Genomic DNA, 15,747 nt, shown 5'->3' with positions numbered 1-15,747 from the left:
TTAACGAGGAATGGGAGAAAAATGTACCCCAAAATCTGTAACGCAGGTTCTCCTGAGTACAACGGTACCCCATATGTGGGCATAAACCACTGTATGGGCACACAGCAGGGCTCAGAAGGAAGGGAGTGCCAATTTGCTGGAGCAAAACCGCAGCTAGTAATGGTTATTAGAATAGCGCAGTTACTAAAATACAATAAAAAAATGAGATTACAGGTAATGTGGGGTGGTTACGGATAATCTGGGGTGGTTATGGGCAACCTGCGGTGGTTACGGGCAACCTGCGGTGGTTACGGGCAACGTGGGGTGGTAACGGGCAACGTGGGGTGGTTAGAGGCAATCTGGGGGGAATTACATGTGATTAGGGGCAACCTGGGGGGTTACAGACAATCTGCGGTGGTTATGGGCAACATGGGGTGGTTACAGACAATCTGCGGTGGTTACGGGCAACATGGGGTGGTTACAGACAATCTGGGGTGGTTACGGATAAACTGAAGTGCTTATAGGTAATCAGGGGTGGGTACATGTAATTTTGGGTGGTTACGGCAATCTGGTGTGGTTACGGGCAATCCGGAGGGGGTCACTGGCAACGTGTGTGAGTTAGAGGCAACGTGCAGTGGTTACGTGCAATATGGGGGGGTTACGGGCAATCGGGGCTGATTACGGACCATCTGGAGGGGCTCATTGGCAATTTGGGGTGGTTACAGGCAACGTGCGGTGGTTATGGGCAACGTGCGGTGGTTATGGGCAACGTGCGGTGGTTATGGGCAACGTGCGGTGGTTATGGGCAACGTGCGGTGGTTATGGGCAACGTGCGGTGGTTATGGGCAACGTGCGGTGGTTATGGGCAACGTGCGGTGGTTATGGGCAACGTGCGGTGGTTATGGGCAGCGTGCGGTGGTTATGGGCAGCGTGCGGTGGTTATGGGCAGCCTGCGGTGGTTAGTGGCAACGTGCGGTGGTTAGTGGCAACGTGCGGTGGTTAGTGGCAACGTGCGGTGGTTAGTGGCAACGTGCGGTGGTTAGTGGCAACGTGCGGTGGTTAGTGGCAACGTGCGGTGGTTAGTGGCAACGTGCGGTGGTTAGTGGCAACGTGCGGTGGTTAGTGGCAACGTGCGGTGGTTAGTGGCAATGTGCGGTGGTTATGGGCAACGTGCGGTGATTACGTGCAATCTGGGGCGGATACGGGCAATCTGGGGCGGATATGGGCAACCTGCGGTGGTTACGGGTAATTTGGGGGGGCTAGGGGTAATCTGGGAGTAAACTGCAATTATTACTATAATAAAAAGTGTGTGTTTTATTTTTTTGTATGTTTTTCACTTTTTGTACTTTATACATTAATTTTCACTGTATTACTATGATTACTGTGATATTTTCTATCACAGTAATCATAGTTCAGTGACAGAGACCAAATTGGGCGGGGGGGGCACGGTGACACTTTTTATCCCCTGTCCCCTGTATACCGCCGGTCGCCTGCTCCGGGACCACACGGGGGGGTCCCCGATCACTGCCCCATGCTCTCCGCTACCTCTGGTGGCGGAGAGCATGGGGCTTTGATCACTAATTCATTTCCATCCCTGCGAACAAACATCGTTTGTTCGCAGGGATGGGGGCGGCCAACTTGGATCTGATGGCCGCCCGGGTAGGGTGATCGGGGGTCTGATCTGGGGTCTGATCTGGGGTCTGAGGGGACATTTTTCATCTCCCCCCACCGTGGATTCACGGTGGGGGGAGATGAAAGCTATCGGCGGCGCCGGTAATGCCCGGTACCGGCGGATCGCCGCTAAAACGGTAGTAGCGGCGATCCGCCGGTATCGGGGGACGAGGGGAGGGGGCCAGGGGACACACATTGAGTGGCGGTGGGGGGAGGCAGCGTTCTGCAGCCTCCCCCCCGCCGCCCGATCGGCGGGGGACACTGAATCTCCCCATAGACGCTGCGGTCGCATTGACCCCGGCGTTTATGGGGTTAACTGCCCGGGGGGGGGGGAGCGCGGCTCCCCTCCGGGCAGTGGCAGCAGGAGGAGGCTGTGTGACACAGCCTCCTCCTGCTGCCCGATCTCACCTAGGGACAGAGGGGGGAGGCAGGGAAAGCATGACGTCCAGGGACGTCATGATGCGTTCTGCCACTGCTTTTCATGACGTCCCTGGACGTCATATTGGGGGAAGGGGTTAATTAAAGTAAAGTGATGATTAGTACAGAATGCTCTATTGCCGGCAATATGAATTAACGGCTTACTGGAGCTTCCTGTACTAATTATAATTTTATTAATAAAACACATTTCCGTTGTAATAAAATCAGTTTCGTTGTTCAATAATTTAACTTAAACGAATCCATTATTGTGCAATTAAATATACTGTCAAAAAATATATATATAAATATACGTTTATTTATATATATATATTAATTTTAACAGTATATTTAATTGCAAAATGATGGATTCGTTTAAATTTAATTATTGAACAATGAAAGGGACTTTATTACAACGAAAATGTTTTATTAATTCAATATATTAACCATGAGAGGCATCGGCATACTGCAGAGGATCGCAAACCCCGGTAATAGCAATTCATGTAAACTGTCTCCCTGCTTTCCCAGATGCATTCCAGAGGTGTTTGCATCACTTTCTTAAGATTTTATTTGTTATTTTTAGTTGAACCAGATTTCCAATTAAATGACTGTATGTTATCAGCCGCATGTCTATTTTTTCCCACGGCCGTAGTTTCAGCCGCACATTTCCTGCCGCTTAAAAAATACAGCTGCACACATACATAGTGTGAACATAGCCTTAAAATGACACTGTCACCCCCTTTTTGCATTCTGATTTCTCTACACAGGTGTAAAAGGTAAATTTAGCGGTTTTCATACCTTATTTTATATCCTACGTCATGGTGCTTGTTTCAAGGGAAATCTTTTATCAGCTGCAGATTGTGCTAAGTGGGTGGGGCTTCACGGTAACTGCGCCATTTAGCCCCACCATTGGCCCCACCCATCCATGATGTCAAAGGCACATCGGCCCCATCCCCTCACTGATCATTGGAACAGGCTGGCCTAAAGGTCTAGGCCCATACCAATGGACATTGAGGGGGCGGGACCTATATACCGACGTCACAGAGGGGCATGGCCAAAGGTGATGCTGTGGGCGGAGCTAAGTGATGCTGCTGTCATCAAGCCCTACAGGATTAGAAAAAATGCAGCTACTTTCTTGCAAAAACTACACCACCCCTGTCCTCAAGATGTGTGTGGTATTTAACATGGTGGTTTTGGTGGTCTCATTACAAGAGCCATCCCTTTGCTGGATCCTTCCCTGGAGGGATAACTGGCTGGTCCTGAGTTTTGAGACTCATAACTAAGGCTCTGCACACCTCTTTTTCCATATTGATTTTTCCCAGGGGACAATGCACCTAGTATTTTACTGTATTGAGTGCTTTAACCAGCAGCTGACAGTGTCTTCTTTGGCTGGTCTTCCTGAGATCAGTGATCGGTTTGCCGTCTTGTTTCTGGAAGAAAGCAGACACATTGCAGACACGTTTGGATAACCCCTTTAACCTGTTAACGATGCATGACAAGTATGCTCGTCATGCGCTGTTAAGGGGAAACAGAGAGGGCTTTCTGAAGCGTGGGTATTAGCCGGTGTGGCCGCCCAACATTAGCCTTTTTGATACAGCGGTCAAAGCTGACCGCTGCATTTAAATGGCTGTAAGAAGCCATTCCTGGTGTCTAGTGAGGGGCAATCCCTTCACCTTACCTGGCTGGGCCTTAGCGTTGTAATGATGATGATCCCGACTCAGTGATGAATTGCTCTGGGCTCCAGCAGCATCTCATTGATCAATGCTGTATAAGTATACTACACTAATCTCTATGAAAAATCAGTGTAGTAATAAAAGTTAAAGATAAAAAATCCCCTGCCATAATAGGTTTAAATCACCCACCTTTTCCCATTTTATAAATAAAAATAAATAAACATATTTGGTATTGCTGCCTGCGGAATCGATGAACTATTAAACTCTGGCATTCCTACTCTTGCCCGGCAAATGGCGTAAGTGCAAAAATACGAGGTATGTGCAGTAGGAACGTAAATCTACGTATTACTGACGTTAATGGGTTAAAAAGGTTTTAATTTTTTAAAAGGGATCAAATAAAAGTTATACAAGTTGCATATCATAATAGCACTGACTTGAGGAACATGTATAACATGTCAGTTTTACCATAGGGTGAGCATCATAAACACAAAACCCCTCAAAGTAATTGCCCTTTTTTTTTTTTTATTTCACTGCACAAATAATTTTTTTCTGGTTTCGCAGCATATTTTATGGAATAATTAAGACTGTCTTGGCAAAGTATAATTGGCTTTGAATAAAAATAAGGGCTCACATGTGGGTCTGTAGGTGAAAAATGCAAGCGTGTGGCCTTTTAAACACAAGGAGGAGAAAATGAAAGCACTAAAATGAAAATTGGCTCGGGCCTTAAGGGGTTAATTGCAAAAACCTGTTGCAAGCATATCTAATAAGTAAAATTCCTTTTGTTTCCTATCCATAGAGTGGTGAGAGTATCATGGTTGAAGTTGCCGCAGGTCCATCAGATTCATATACACAGGAAAAGGTAAAAAGGATTATTTTCGATTTTTCTAGAATTTACTTAGGGCCCTTAATTCATTTTAGTGGTGAGGGGAGACAAGAACAGACCTCCTGAGATCAGAAGCGTCCAGGCCATTGTTTGTATGTAGGAGAGACAGTGACCACCCTGCAAGGAGGGGAGACAGATACAGATCACGAACTTTACTTCTCACACAGTAAGGGCCCTATTCCACCGGACGATTATTGTTTAGATTATCGTTAAATCGTTCGAATCTGAACGATAATCGTTCGGTTGAAATGCAGTTAACGATTAACGACCGAACGAAAAATCGTTGATCGCTTTATAAGACCTGGACCTATTTTTATTGTTGCTCGTTCGCAAAACGTTTGCAAATCATTCACATTGAACAAGACATCGTTCGGTCGTTTGCAATAGATACAATCACAATAGCGAATAAATAGCGAAGAAGAAACTATCGCAATTACGATCAGAAGTAACGATTATCGTTCCATGGAAATGAGTGAACGTTTTCAGGTCTTTCGCAATAGCGGTCGTTTGAGATCGTTAATCGTTAACGATTATGCAAACGATAATCGTCCGGTGGAATAGGGCCCTAAGGCACAGCCTTTTTGATGACAGCTCCCAACAGACTGGTGGTTAGTTTGTCTTATTGTTCATTTGATTTGATACTATTTTTACGTTTTTTTTTCCCTCCCTAATTGTTAAACATTGTGGAACATGGTGGTACTGAAAGTAAAGATTGTCACTCAGCACAAATAAAGCCCCTATTACATGGGGCAACTGTGAGGAGCAAACATTCCCCGCTCGTAAGACCCGGGGTGACCGCGGGGGGCAGCCAATAGCACACAGCAGCAGTTTGCTGCCGCTGCTCCTATTCCACGGGGCGGCAGCAGCAGATCGTTTCTATATGCGTCGTTTGTCTTTCAACCAGTTGAAAGACAAACGACTGTAACGATCAGTCGACATCATTCATGGCGGCTGATCATTGTGTTTTATTACATAATACGTCCGATAATCATTCCGTGTAATAGGGCCTTAAGGGCCTGCTCCTCAACTGATCACATCTTTTATGCATCCCTATAAATCATTGTTAATCAGCACACCTCCCTGTTTAAACATTGTATTTAAAAGGCTGCACAAATGCTCCTTGTATCGATTGTTCGCACTGGCTGCTTGAGTAGTTGTGTTGTGTAAAGGCACTGCAAACGTACGCCGATCTCATTGATCGGTTCTCGTTAGCTTCTGTAGACTGCCACAAATCAGGCCCTAAGTATGAGTCAAAGCGAATGTACTAATTCGCTTACTGAAAGAATTTTTATTATTACTACCTGGTTGGCGCTGGCATGTAGATCTCAGTCCATTTTTTAAATTGCTGTCTGGTTCCCGCTATCTGCGCCAGTTTCTCGATCTGAAATTCGGCCTACTCTATGCACTAAGAGGGGCCCAGTGCCCCGATATCCCCTCCCCTCGGTGGCGCGGCCAGACTGTAGAAGATATTGGTGCGCTGGCCCCGCCTCCAGTACCCTGAGCGGACCCAATTGCAGATGGCAGAAACCCAGCATCGATTTTAAAAATGGACCTCGCCACCAGGATCTACGCGCTTTTGTCGACCAAGTAGTATATAATTTGCAGTAAGCAAAGTGGTACATTCGCTTTAACATCACATGTTGGCTATATGTGGAACATATATTAGTTTCTAAATTTAAACATAACCAAACATTTATGGTGCTGTTCACACAGATTTCTTTGAGATGAACATAGACCCTTTTAGTTATTGAGGACCACGATGAAACACCGAGCTATCTACTGTCACTGTTGTTTTAACCCCTTAGCGACCCATGACGTACCTGGTACGTCATGGTGCAGCGGGGGGTGTTCAGAGCGGGGTCCCGCCGGGACCCCGCTCTGAACGGCAGCCGGCGGGGGTCCCATTGCCGCTCCGGCTAATTAAGCACTTCAATGCAGCTGTCAAACCTGACAGCTGCATTGAAGTGCTTTGTAAACAACATCCCTGGTGTCTAGTGGCACGGATCTCCCCCCGTTCTTCTGCCCGTGCCGGGCCTCAGCGTCGCACTGACGCTGATCCAGGCTCGGCAATAGATTGCTATGGCCTGCAGCAGGCCATAGCAATCTATGACCGATTACAATGATCTTTGCTGTGTATATACACAGCATTGATCTCTATGAGAGATCAGTGCTGTTTATATACAAGTCCCCCAGGGAGACTTCTAGTTACAATAAAAAAAAAAAGTAAAAAAAAGTGTTTTTATTAATAAAAAATCCCCTCCCCTAATAAAAGTCCAAATCACCCCCCTTTTCCCATTTTATAAATATAAATTATTAAATAAACAAATAAACATATTTGGTATCGCCGCGCACGTAATCGCCCGAACTATTAATTAATCACATTCCTGATCTCGCACGGTAAACGGCATCAGCGCAAAAAAATTCCAAATTGCGAAATTGCGCATTTTTGGTCGCATCAAATCCAGAAAAAAATGTAATAAAAAGTGATCAAAAAGTTGTATATGCGCAATCAAGGTACCGATAGAAAGAACACATCATGGTGCAAAAAATTACACCTCACACAGCCCCATAGACCAAAGGATAAAAGCGCTATAAGCCTGGGAATGGAGCGATTTTAAGGAACATATATTTGGTAACAATGGTTTGAATTTTTTACAGGCCATCAGATAAAAGTTATACATGTTACATATCGTTGTAATCGTAACGACTTGAGGAACATATATAACAAGTCAGTTTTACCATAGGTCAAACGGCGTAAATGCAAAACACCCCGAAATCAAAACAAATTCGTTTTTTTTTTTCAATTTGACAGCTTCGGTTTTCCGGTTTCGCAGCATATTTTATGGAAAAATAATGCCTGTCATTGCAAAGTACAATTGGTTTCGCAAAAAATAAGCGCTCAAATAAGTCTCTAGGTGAAAAAATGCAAGCGCTATGGACTTTTAAACATAAAATGGAAAAAGCAAAAGCGCAAAAACGTAAATTGGCTTTGACCTTAAGGGATTAAACAACTTCTGCCTATTTAAAAGCCTAGGTGATATTTGTAAATCGCTTCATTTACCAAAAATTACTTCTTCCTCCAGATAAACAGCTCAAATCATGACTGCCAGGTATCTCACTTGTTTTTTCAAATAAATACCTTTAGAGGGTGACCAACCCCTTTAATGGACTTTTCAGCCTTAGGGTAGGTTCACACTATGGAATCCGGATTCCGTGGCTCGTACCTGTTCGGCGGCCCGCCTATCCGCCCATGCCATAGACATCATTCTATGGCCGGATTGATTCCGCTATCTGCCAAAAGTATTGACATGTCTATTCTTTTGGCGGATAGCGGAATCGGCCCGGCCATAGAATGGTGTCTATGGCACAGGCGGATAGGCGCGGGTACGAGCCCCAAAATCCGTCGGAACTTATCCGTGCGGATTCCGTGGTATGAACATACCCTCAGGCTGGGTTCACATCTGCATTCATGATTTCTGTTTGGTGTTTTAAGGCATCCGAAAAAAATGAAAACATGTCCCATTGATTTCTATGGGATACATCAGACCTTCACTTTGGCTCCATTCTGTTCACATTTTTTTTTTTAAAGGATAGAAAATTGTTGCATTGGCAGATTGCCTATTTACAAAATGGTTGGTTAATGAACATGAACATTTTTACATCAAATTCTATGGGAATGGATGTAATTGATGGTTCGTGCATTTGACGTTCATTTTCCATTTAACAAAATAAATGGATCTGATATGAATGCAGATGTAAACAAGCTCTAAGCGACTACGAATATGATCAGGTAGTGTCCTTCATATCATAATCTGCTGCTTCTTTTCTATACCAGCTTCCAATGGTCCTGAAAGTGCCAAGATTAAACTCTTCCCCATTGGCTCTCTGTGACAGACCATTCTCTCTTCTTGGCTTTGGAGACATATTGGTGCCAGGTATCTATATAGCTTGATGAATACTCTTAAGTCAAAGGAATTCAGCCACACATTATGTTTTAATAATTTTCTTTTTCTGTTTTACGGCTTTTTATCTTTTACCAGTTTTTAATATTCTTATTAGAATGTAACTATTATTAGGAGAAGTCAGGTGATTTCTAAAAGCTGTCAGCCTGCAGAGGGAGCGACTGCTGGACCCCTGCTGGGAACTCCAGGGTGTCCCAGCAGGCCGATCAGCCAATCAGTGACTTCCGGTGGGGGTCCTGCGACCGCTCACTTCCGGCACAGGGAGAGGTAAGTTCCTACTTGTAGTCAATTTCCCCCTCCCCCTGCAGGCTGATGGCTGGCCTGTTCCAGTGGCCATCGAGGGGCAGGGTCTATGTGCCAATGACATCACGGGGGCAGGTCCAACGGTGGCGTTGCAGGCGGGGCTAAATGGAGCTCAGCTTGTGAAGCCCTGCCCAGATAGCACAATCCGCAGATAAAAAAAGATCACTTTTTACTGGAACAAGCACCATGTCGTATGATAGAAAATAATGTATAAAAACTGTAAAAAGGGGGTGACAGAGTCACTTTAATTATACATTTAGGGGGCATTCACACGTTCCGTGATTATAGTCCATGTAGTTTGTTTAAAAATGTAGAAAAAATGTGGAGGGTAGTATTAGACGTGATTGGAAAAGGGGGGACTGCATTGGTAAAAGAATGGTATGTTGGCAGAATTAGGAAAAATAATTGACCTTTTTTTCCTAATTCTTTTTTTTTTGTTTGTTTTGCAGTTTATAAAGTGTACAAGCCCAGAGTAGGGTACAACATCCCACTCATAAACCCATAAACATAAAAAATAATAGAAAACATATGGCAATATCCAATTCAGTGTAATTATACAATTGACTTTTTAGGGTTAAAAAAAAACAGGGTCAGCTGTAATTGACATTCCAAAGTTTTTACACTGTTAGGTCAGGAGGACACTTGGTACCTTTCATATATCTGTCTGTGCTTCTAGAAGGTAAAGAATTGCTTTTATTCTCCAGTGCATAGTGTCAGAGAGGTGTTCCCAAGCTCCTGATCTTTTGAGGGCTATAACACCACCCCATTCCTTACCCTGCTTGAAGCTCAACTTACAGCTTTCTGTCAATTATATAGGGTCAGTTATGGGAGGGGGTGATCAGCAGTTCAGGAGCTTGTGAAAGTCTCTTTGACTTTTTGCACAAGAGATTGAAAACATTTTTCCACATCCTGGAAGCACAGACAGATATGTTAAATACCATGTGCCTTCTTGACCTAACAGCTATCTCACAGTGTCAAGTTTGGAACCTAAATTGTACACATTAACAATTGTAGCCTAAAACAAGAAAGTTAGAGCATTTTTTTAATTTGTTACGGTCTTTCTGCAGGTCTCTTGGTGGCTTATTGTCATAGATTTGATATTCTGATTCAGTCTTCAAGGATCTACTTTCTGGCTTGCACTCTTGGTATGTACCTGTTAAATATATGTGATGATAACTACAAAAAAGGCAGTCAACTGTCATTCAGCAGCTTGGGGGGGGGGGGGGGGGGGGGCAGAGGGAGTGGTGCAGCACGAATCCCATTCTCCTGCAAATAAGGAGAACGGCTGAGCAGCAGCTGAAGTTCCCCGGTCCCAGACACTTCTGGGTCTGGGTGGGGACCTGGGACGTAACGTGCCAGGCCCGTTCAGCCAGTCAGCAGCCGTAGTGGCGTCCTACCTTAGCCTTGAGGGAGCCTAACACCCTCCACCCGGTACCAGGGGGCTGTGGGATACCGCCATCAGCGCTGGAATTCTGGAGAATTATGGAATTCGGGAAAGCCTTAAAGGGGTTGGCCACTTTATAGTAAAAATGCTCAGTATACAGTGTTAGTAAGTGTTCTCACTGTATATACTGACAGCAGCTTCCTGTGTACCTCATGGAGCTAATATCAGCCTCCCTTCCTTTAGGCAGAGCAGGGAAGCCCAGCCTGGTAAAGGGGAGTCTGATTTTAGCTCTATGAGGTACAGAGGGAGCTGCTGTCAGTATATACAGTGAGTAAACTTACTAATACTTTGTACTGACCTATTTTACTATAAAGTGGCCAACCCCTTTAAGGACTTGAGGGGGGCATGATTGAAACAAATATGTTAAAGGGGTTATCCAGCGCTACAAAAACATGGCCACTTTTCCCCCTACTGTTGACTCCAGTTCAGGTGCTGTTTGCAATTAAGCTCCATTTACTTCAATGGAGTTCCAAAAGCCCACCCAAACTGGAGACAACAGTAGGGGGAAAGTGGGCATGTTTTTGTAGTGCTGGATAACCCCTTTAAAGGACTGAATAAGGTTCAGGAGGGAAGTATTTTCAGAAAAAAAGCTGAACTCAAGAGCAAGAGGACACAGTGAGAGGTTAGTTGGGGGAAAGATCAGAAGCAACGTGAGAAAATATTACTTTACTGAAAGAGTAGTAAATGCTGGGAACAAACTTCCAGCACATGTGGTTGGTAAATCTACAATAACAGAATTTAAACATGCCTGGGATAAACATATATTTATCCTAAGATAATAAGGATGGAAATACTAAAATAGCAGACTAGATGGACCCAGTGGTCTTTTTCTGCCGACAATCTTCTCTGTTTTTATGATTTGTTGACCTGCCGGATGAAGGGTCCCCTGTTCTGTAAAATCTTGTAAATACAAGCTTCTCCACTGGAAAGCTGACACTGCGCAAGCCGTACTTCTTCTATACTGTTACTACACTGATCAGTTTTCTTGGGTATCCTCTAGGTCAGGCATGATGGGAATTGTAGTTTTGTAACAGCTAGAGGGCCTGAGTTTGACACCTCCGCTAGGTAGTAGTAATGTAGTATTGATAAATATGTGTCTTTATTAAATCTGTTATTTTACATCATTAGTAGTCTGTTTGGATTGTAATTTCAGCAAAATTTGCTATGGAAGCAGAAAATATATTTTCAATAGAAAACGTTTAAAATTAAAGTAGTAAAATTAAAAACAAAAATAAAATTAAAAGTAATAAAACGTAAAAACGTAGTATGTTCTGCAGTAAGAACTCGCCTTGCTGCTGATCCTCCGCTTTGCTTTACACACAAGTGTGTGAGTGTTTTCACCATTATTTTTTCCCCCTTTGTTTTTAATTTTAAAATGACACCTAAATTGTCATATCTGTTTTTTTCTTTGCTTTCCAGCCTATGGAATAGGTCTCCTTGTTACGTTTGTGGCACTAGCTCTTATGAAAAGGGGACAACCTGCTCTCCTCTATCTAGTTCCCTGTACACTCCTCACAAGTCTATTTGTGGCCCTTTGGCGAAAGGAGCTTCCTTTGTTCTGGACTGGCAGCGGCTTTGTGGTGAATACCAGTTTGATATCACTATAACATTTGTATTCCTCCAAGACAAAGTTGAGTAAACCTTTGATGAGTTAACACAATGGGATTATGTAACTTTTCTTACATGCCCCTGTATTTACATGTCTTTTTCACATGTTTTATTTGGTAGTGGTTTGAAGGCTTGGTATATGCTGAATATATGTTTCCTGTCAAATTTGTGTGTGCAGGAATCTGGCCACACTGACATTGCAGTACGGTCACTGCACCTTGTGTATGTAGTGTCCATTGTTATGGAACGAAGGGGCAGGTGCACACACGCTCTTACTCTTCATTTTGGCAACAGGGAGGTGAATTCCGTAGACTGCTCGTGTTAGCAATCTACGTAATTCGCCTCCCTGCAGCAGAGATGAAGGGGAAGAGTGGGTGTTGCACCTGCCTCTTCATTCTAGCGATCGGCAGGGTTCTCAGCAGCCGGACCCCGAGCGACCCCGCACTTCAAACATTACACTATGGCATGTCAGAAGTCTTTAAAAATGGTAGTTATACTTTAAGTATTGGGGTGGCGCTCTGCAGTGAGGCCTCTCTAATGCTCATCACTGCAGAGTGCTGGATGAATATTCATGAGGAGGGGCGGGTAATAGTCCTGCCCTGCCCCTAGTGCACCAATAGTAATATAACTTTAGTCAAAGTAATGTATTAGCAAAAATAAAAATGTTTGTCACTTTTAAGTCTTTAAAATATTTTTGATTCCACTTACTGCATTCATTGGTGCCGATTATATTTCATTGGTGCCTAGCAACTAGACCATACACTACTGATTCATGCAACACAAATGCTTTTGGCTCCAAAAGCAGCATGCATGAGAGCATTGTACAATAGGTCATGTGGCAGAACATGATGGCACTATATAAGGAATAGGAAATGAAGAATAGAAATATATGCTCTGTACTGCATTTGATTACCGGTGGCTGAAGAAGCTGGATGCAGCTCTAAGGCTGCCTTGAAAATATGAATACAGCCTATGGCCGTATCCTTGTTTTCCAGGACTCCTTCGGGCTGCATCCAACGTCATCAGCCACTGGAAATCAAATGCTGAATGGTTAGACTCAAGCATGCTCCAGCTGCGCTCATCTCTTATCGATACACGTGCAGTCAAATTGTAAACAATACTTGTGGATAACATAGATAATAGGGCCTCAACTGGCAGCTTTTATGTTTCCACTTGATACAGTATTATAAAGTGTAAATGTATAACCCTAAACCTTGTAGTTTTTATATGCAGAATACAAATTGGCTGCCATTTATTGATGTCTGGAATTAGTAACCTTTAAGAAGTAAATTTCATAGAATAAAACTGGTCCTAAAATTATTTGCACAAATAACTAAAATGAATTAAAATCCCATCCGAGTTCTCGTGTATTAGCTACATGAGCACTTATACCTTTCTTCTTTTTCAGCAGAAAGACATACCAAATCCTAACCCCATTCTAGCTCCCAATGGGTCAGAAGCCTGTGTGAGCCAGAACACTGATAATGAAGAGCCTGTTACACACCAGCACGGTGATCCTGTCCCAGAGCAGCAAGAAGATACTTTGGAAGCCTCTGCGAGTGAACAGCTGGGCCTGGCTACAGAAAGGACTGTGGTAAAGACTCAGGAGGAAGATCCACTGAACTCTGGATCTACAAAGACAGCAGAAAACCAGCTGACCCCTGATGTTGACCATAGCATCTCAGATAGCTCAGTAAAAGATGTAAATCAAAATGTGGAATGAGCCACAAATGCCACTGTTCCACACCATTACCCAGACACAGCCAGGACTACATCAAATCACTTACTCCAAAGGTGGCTTCAAGTGCAGATAGGACCAGGTCATATTTAGTAACTCTGAAAACTGCAAAGAATGTAACAAATACATCTACATAGTCACTTAAAGGGGTACTAAGGGCAAATGTGAAAATCAAGGGCAGACAGGGGCTGGTGGGGACATAATAAATAAGTAGTACTTACCCATCCCCATGCCCCCGCAGCACCACCAGCTCACTGTAGGCCTCCAGTCTCGGTTTCTCGGCTTTCTGTGTAGTCATGTTCCAGCAGGAACTACCCGCTCAGCCAGTCAGTGATGGCATAGGTGTTGTTATATTTTGGGGGTCCGTGAGTGGTGGCACTGCTGAGGGCCCCCGCCCACCTTGGATCTTTACATTTAGCTAAAGTACCTTTTAAGTTAGCATTCACTCTCCACAACGTATAACTGTCATTTAAACAAACTCCTGACATGTTATAGCGATATAGCTGATCGCTAGAACAAAGGGGCAGAGCTCTGCGCTCTAAAGAGCTAATATGAGCGGTTTATATTTTAATGGAAGCCTATGAGAGTTCCGGTATATGGAATTGCTAGAAGTATACCGCTCATTTTGGTTGTTTTGAGCAGATATTAAGGGGCAGAGCGAGCTCTGCTGAGCGTCTTCCCCTTTGTTCTAACAATCAGCGGGGGTCTCAGCATCTGGACCCCCACTGATACAAACTTCTGCCATGTCACTATGACATGTCTAAAGTTTGTTTAAAGTGTCGCTGTCGTTATACCTTTCTAAATCAACATTAGATGTGATATAAAACAAGTTTTCAATATACATTCATTATTTTTGTTGTTGTTATCATGCTGTAAAACCAAGCTGAACTTACCAGAAATCCAGGTCCAGTCTCCTGAAGGCAGATTTTTAGACTTGTGCTGGTTGTTAAAAAACAGACTAAACACAGGTGTTTTCCATGATAACTGAAAAAAAAATAATGTAAATTGCATACTTGCTTTATATCACATCTACTGTTGATTTAGATTTTGAAAGTTACAATGACAGGTACACTTTAAGTGATAAGAGGTACACTCCATAATTCTATCCATACTTTGATATAATTTTAAAGTTTAAGGCATAGACCCATGCAAATATGTCATCCTTTAAGGCAGCATTATGCATAATAAATACAAATTAATATTTTTGGTAAAGAGAGAAAATAAAAACAATGGGAAAATTGGGAAATCCCATGATAAAGCAGCCGTAGCTGTTAGGTAGATTATTATTGGGAGGATTGTTATTCCAACCTAAGTTATATATGAATGTGATCTAATGAAAGCCCTCTGTGTCCTAGGCTCTGGTGTATATTACAGACACTGGCACCTGAAATCCAGTCTGTTTGTCCAGCTACCTCCACACTGATCATTATGGTGCCAGCCGGTCAGCTAAACATAGTGACCAGCAACAGAAATATAGGAAGTGATTGTTTTGTCACGATTGTTACTGCACGCCTCTTCAGTATCTCTCTGTATTGCAGGATGTACACTGCAAAATAGCATAAATGGTTCCCTTCTAAAAGGACATTATGGAAACTTATAGTTACTTATCATATTTAGATCACTTGATTTTTTTTTTTGATTTTTTTTTTATGTATTTACAAAAAAGAACAATTTTCATGATATATAGTTGTGTATGTGTGTTCATACACACTGTATATGATGGCCTTTTTTCCCCCATTTATTGTAATTTAACTAGTTAGTTCACAGCTACTTTGGTTGTGCAGGAGATTGTAAATAAAGATATTTTTTTTTTCTTTTGTATTACTGGGAATTTTTTTTTTCTTGACATTTTATTATTGGTGTTTAGAAAAGATGTTACGTTAAAAAAAACATCTGAGTAAATTTTTAATGGCTTTGCTAATGAAGACTTTCTCAGAGGCAAGTACAAGCACTACACCTCTGTATTAGGGTTTGTCACTTTTTAGATTGCTGACCTAGCCGTTATTTTTCTCTCTCTTAAACTTTTTGTTAATCTTCCGTCATTTTATCATCTCTCCTTCTTAAAGGGGTGC

The 15,747-nt window shown here is 43.1% G+C and overlaps 1 protein-coding gene across 4 annotated transcripts in view; it reads left to right on the top strand.

The window, feature by feature from the left end:
• Positions 1–15,496, top strand: part of SPPL2B (signal peptide peptidase like 2B) — a 54,889-nt gene extending 39,393 nt beyond the window's left edge. The window contains exons 11-15 of one of the 4 annotated variants that reach the window (XM_069977964.1): positions 4,534–4,596; positions 8,456–8,555; positions 9,953–10,030; positions 11,749–11,909; positions 13,349–15,496. In XM_069977964.1, coding sequence (XP_069834065.1) covers positions 4,534–4,596; positions 8,456–8,555; positions 9,953–10,030; positions 11,749–11,909; positions 13,349–13,660 — 714 coding nt within the window. In that variant the 3' untranslated portion in view covers positions 13,661–15,496. Of the gene's footprint in view, positions 1–4,533; positions 4,597–8,455; positions 8,556–9,952; positions 10,031–11,748; positions 11,960–13,345 lie in introns of all 4 variants that reach the window. The other 3 variants (XM_069977963.1, XM_069977965.1, XM_069977966.1) reach the window with 3 other exon arrangements.
• The last annotated feature ends 251 nt before the right edge of the window (positions 15,497–15,747 follow it).

Source organism: Dendropsophus ebraccatus, chromosome 7 (genome assembly GCF_027789765.1).
Source record: "Dendropsophus ebraccatus isolate aDenEbr1 chromosome 7, aDenEbr1.pat, whole genome shotgun sequence".
Lineage (NCBI taxonomy): Eukaryota > Metazoa > Chordata > Amphibia > Anura > Hylidae > Dendropsophus > Dendropsophus ebraccatus.
This window is presented reverse-complemented; position numbering and strand designations above follow the sequence as displayed.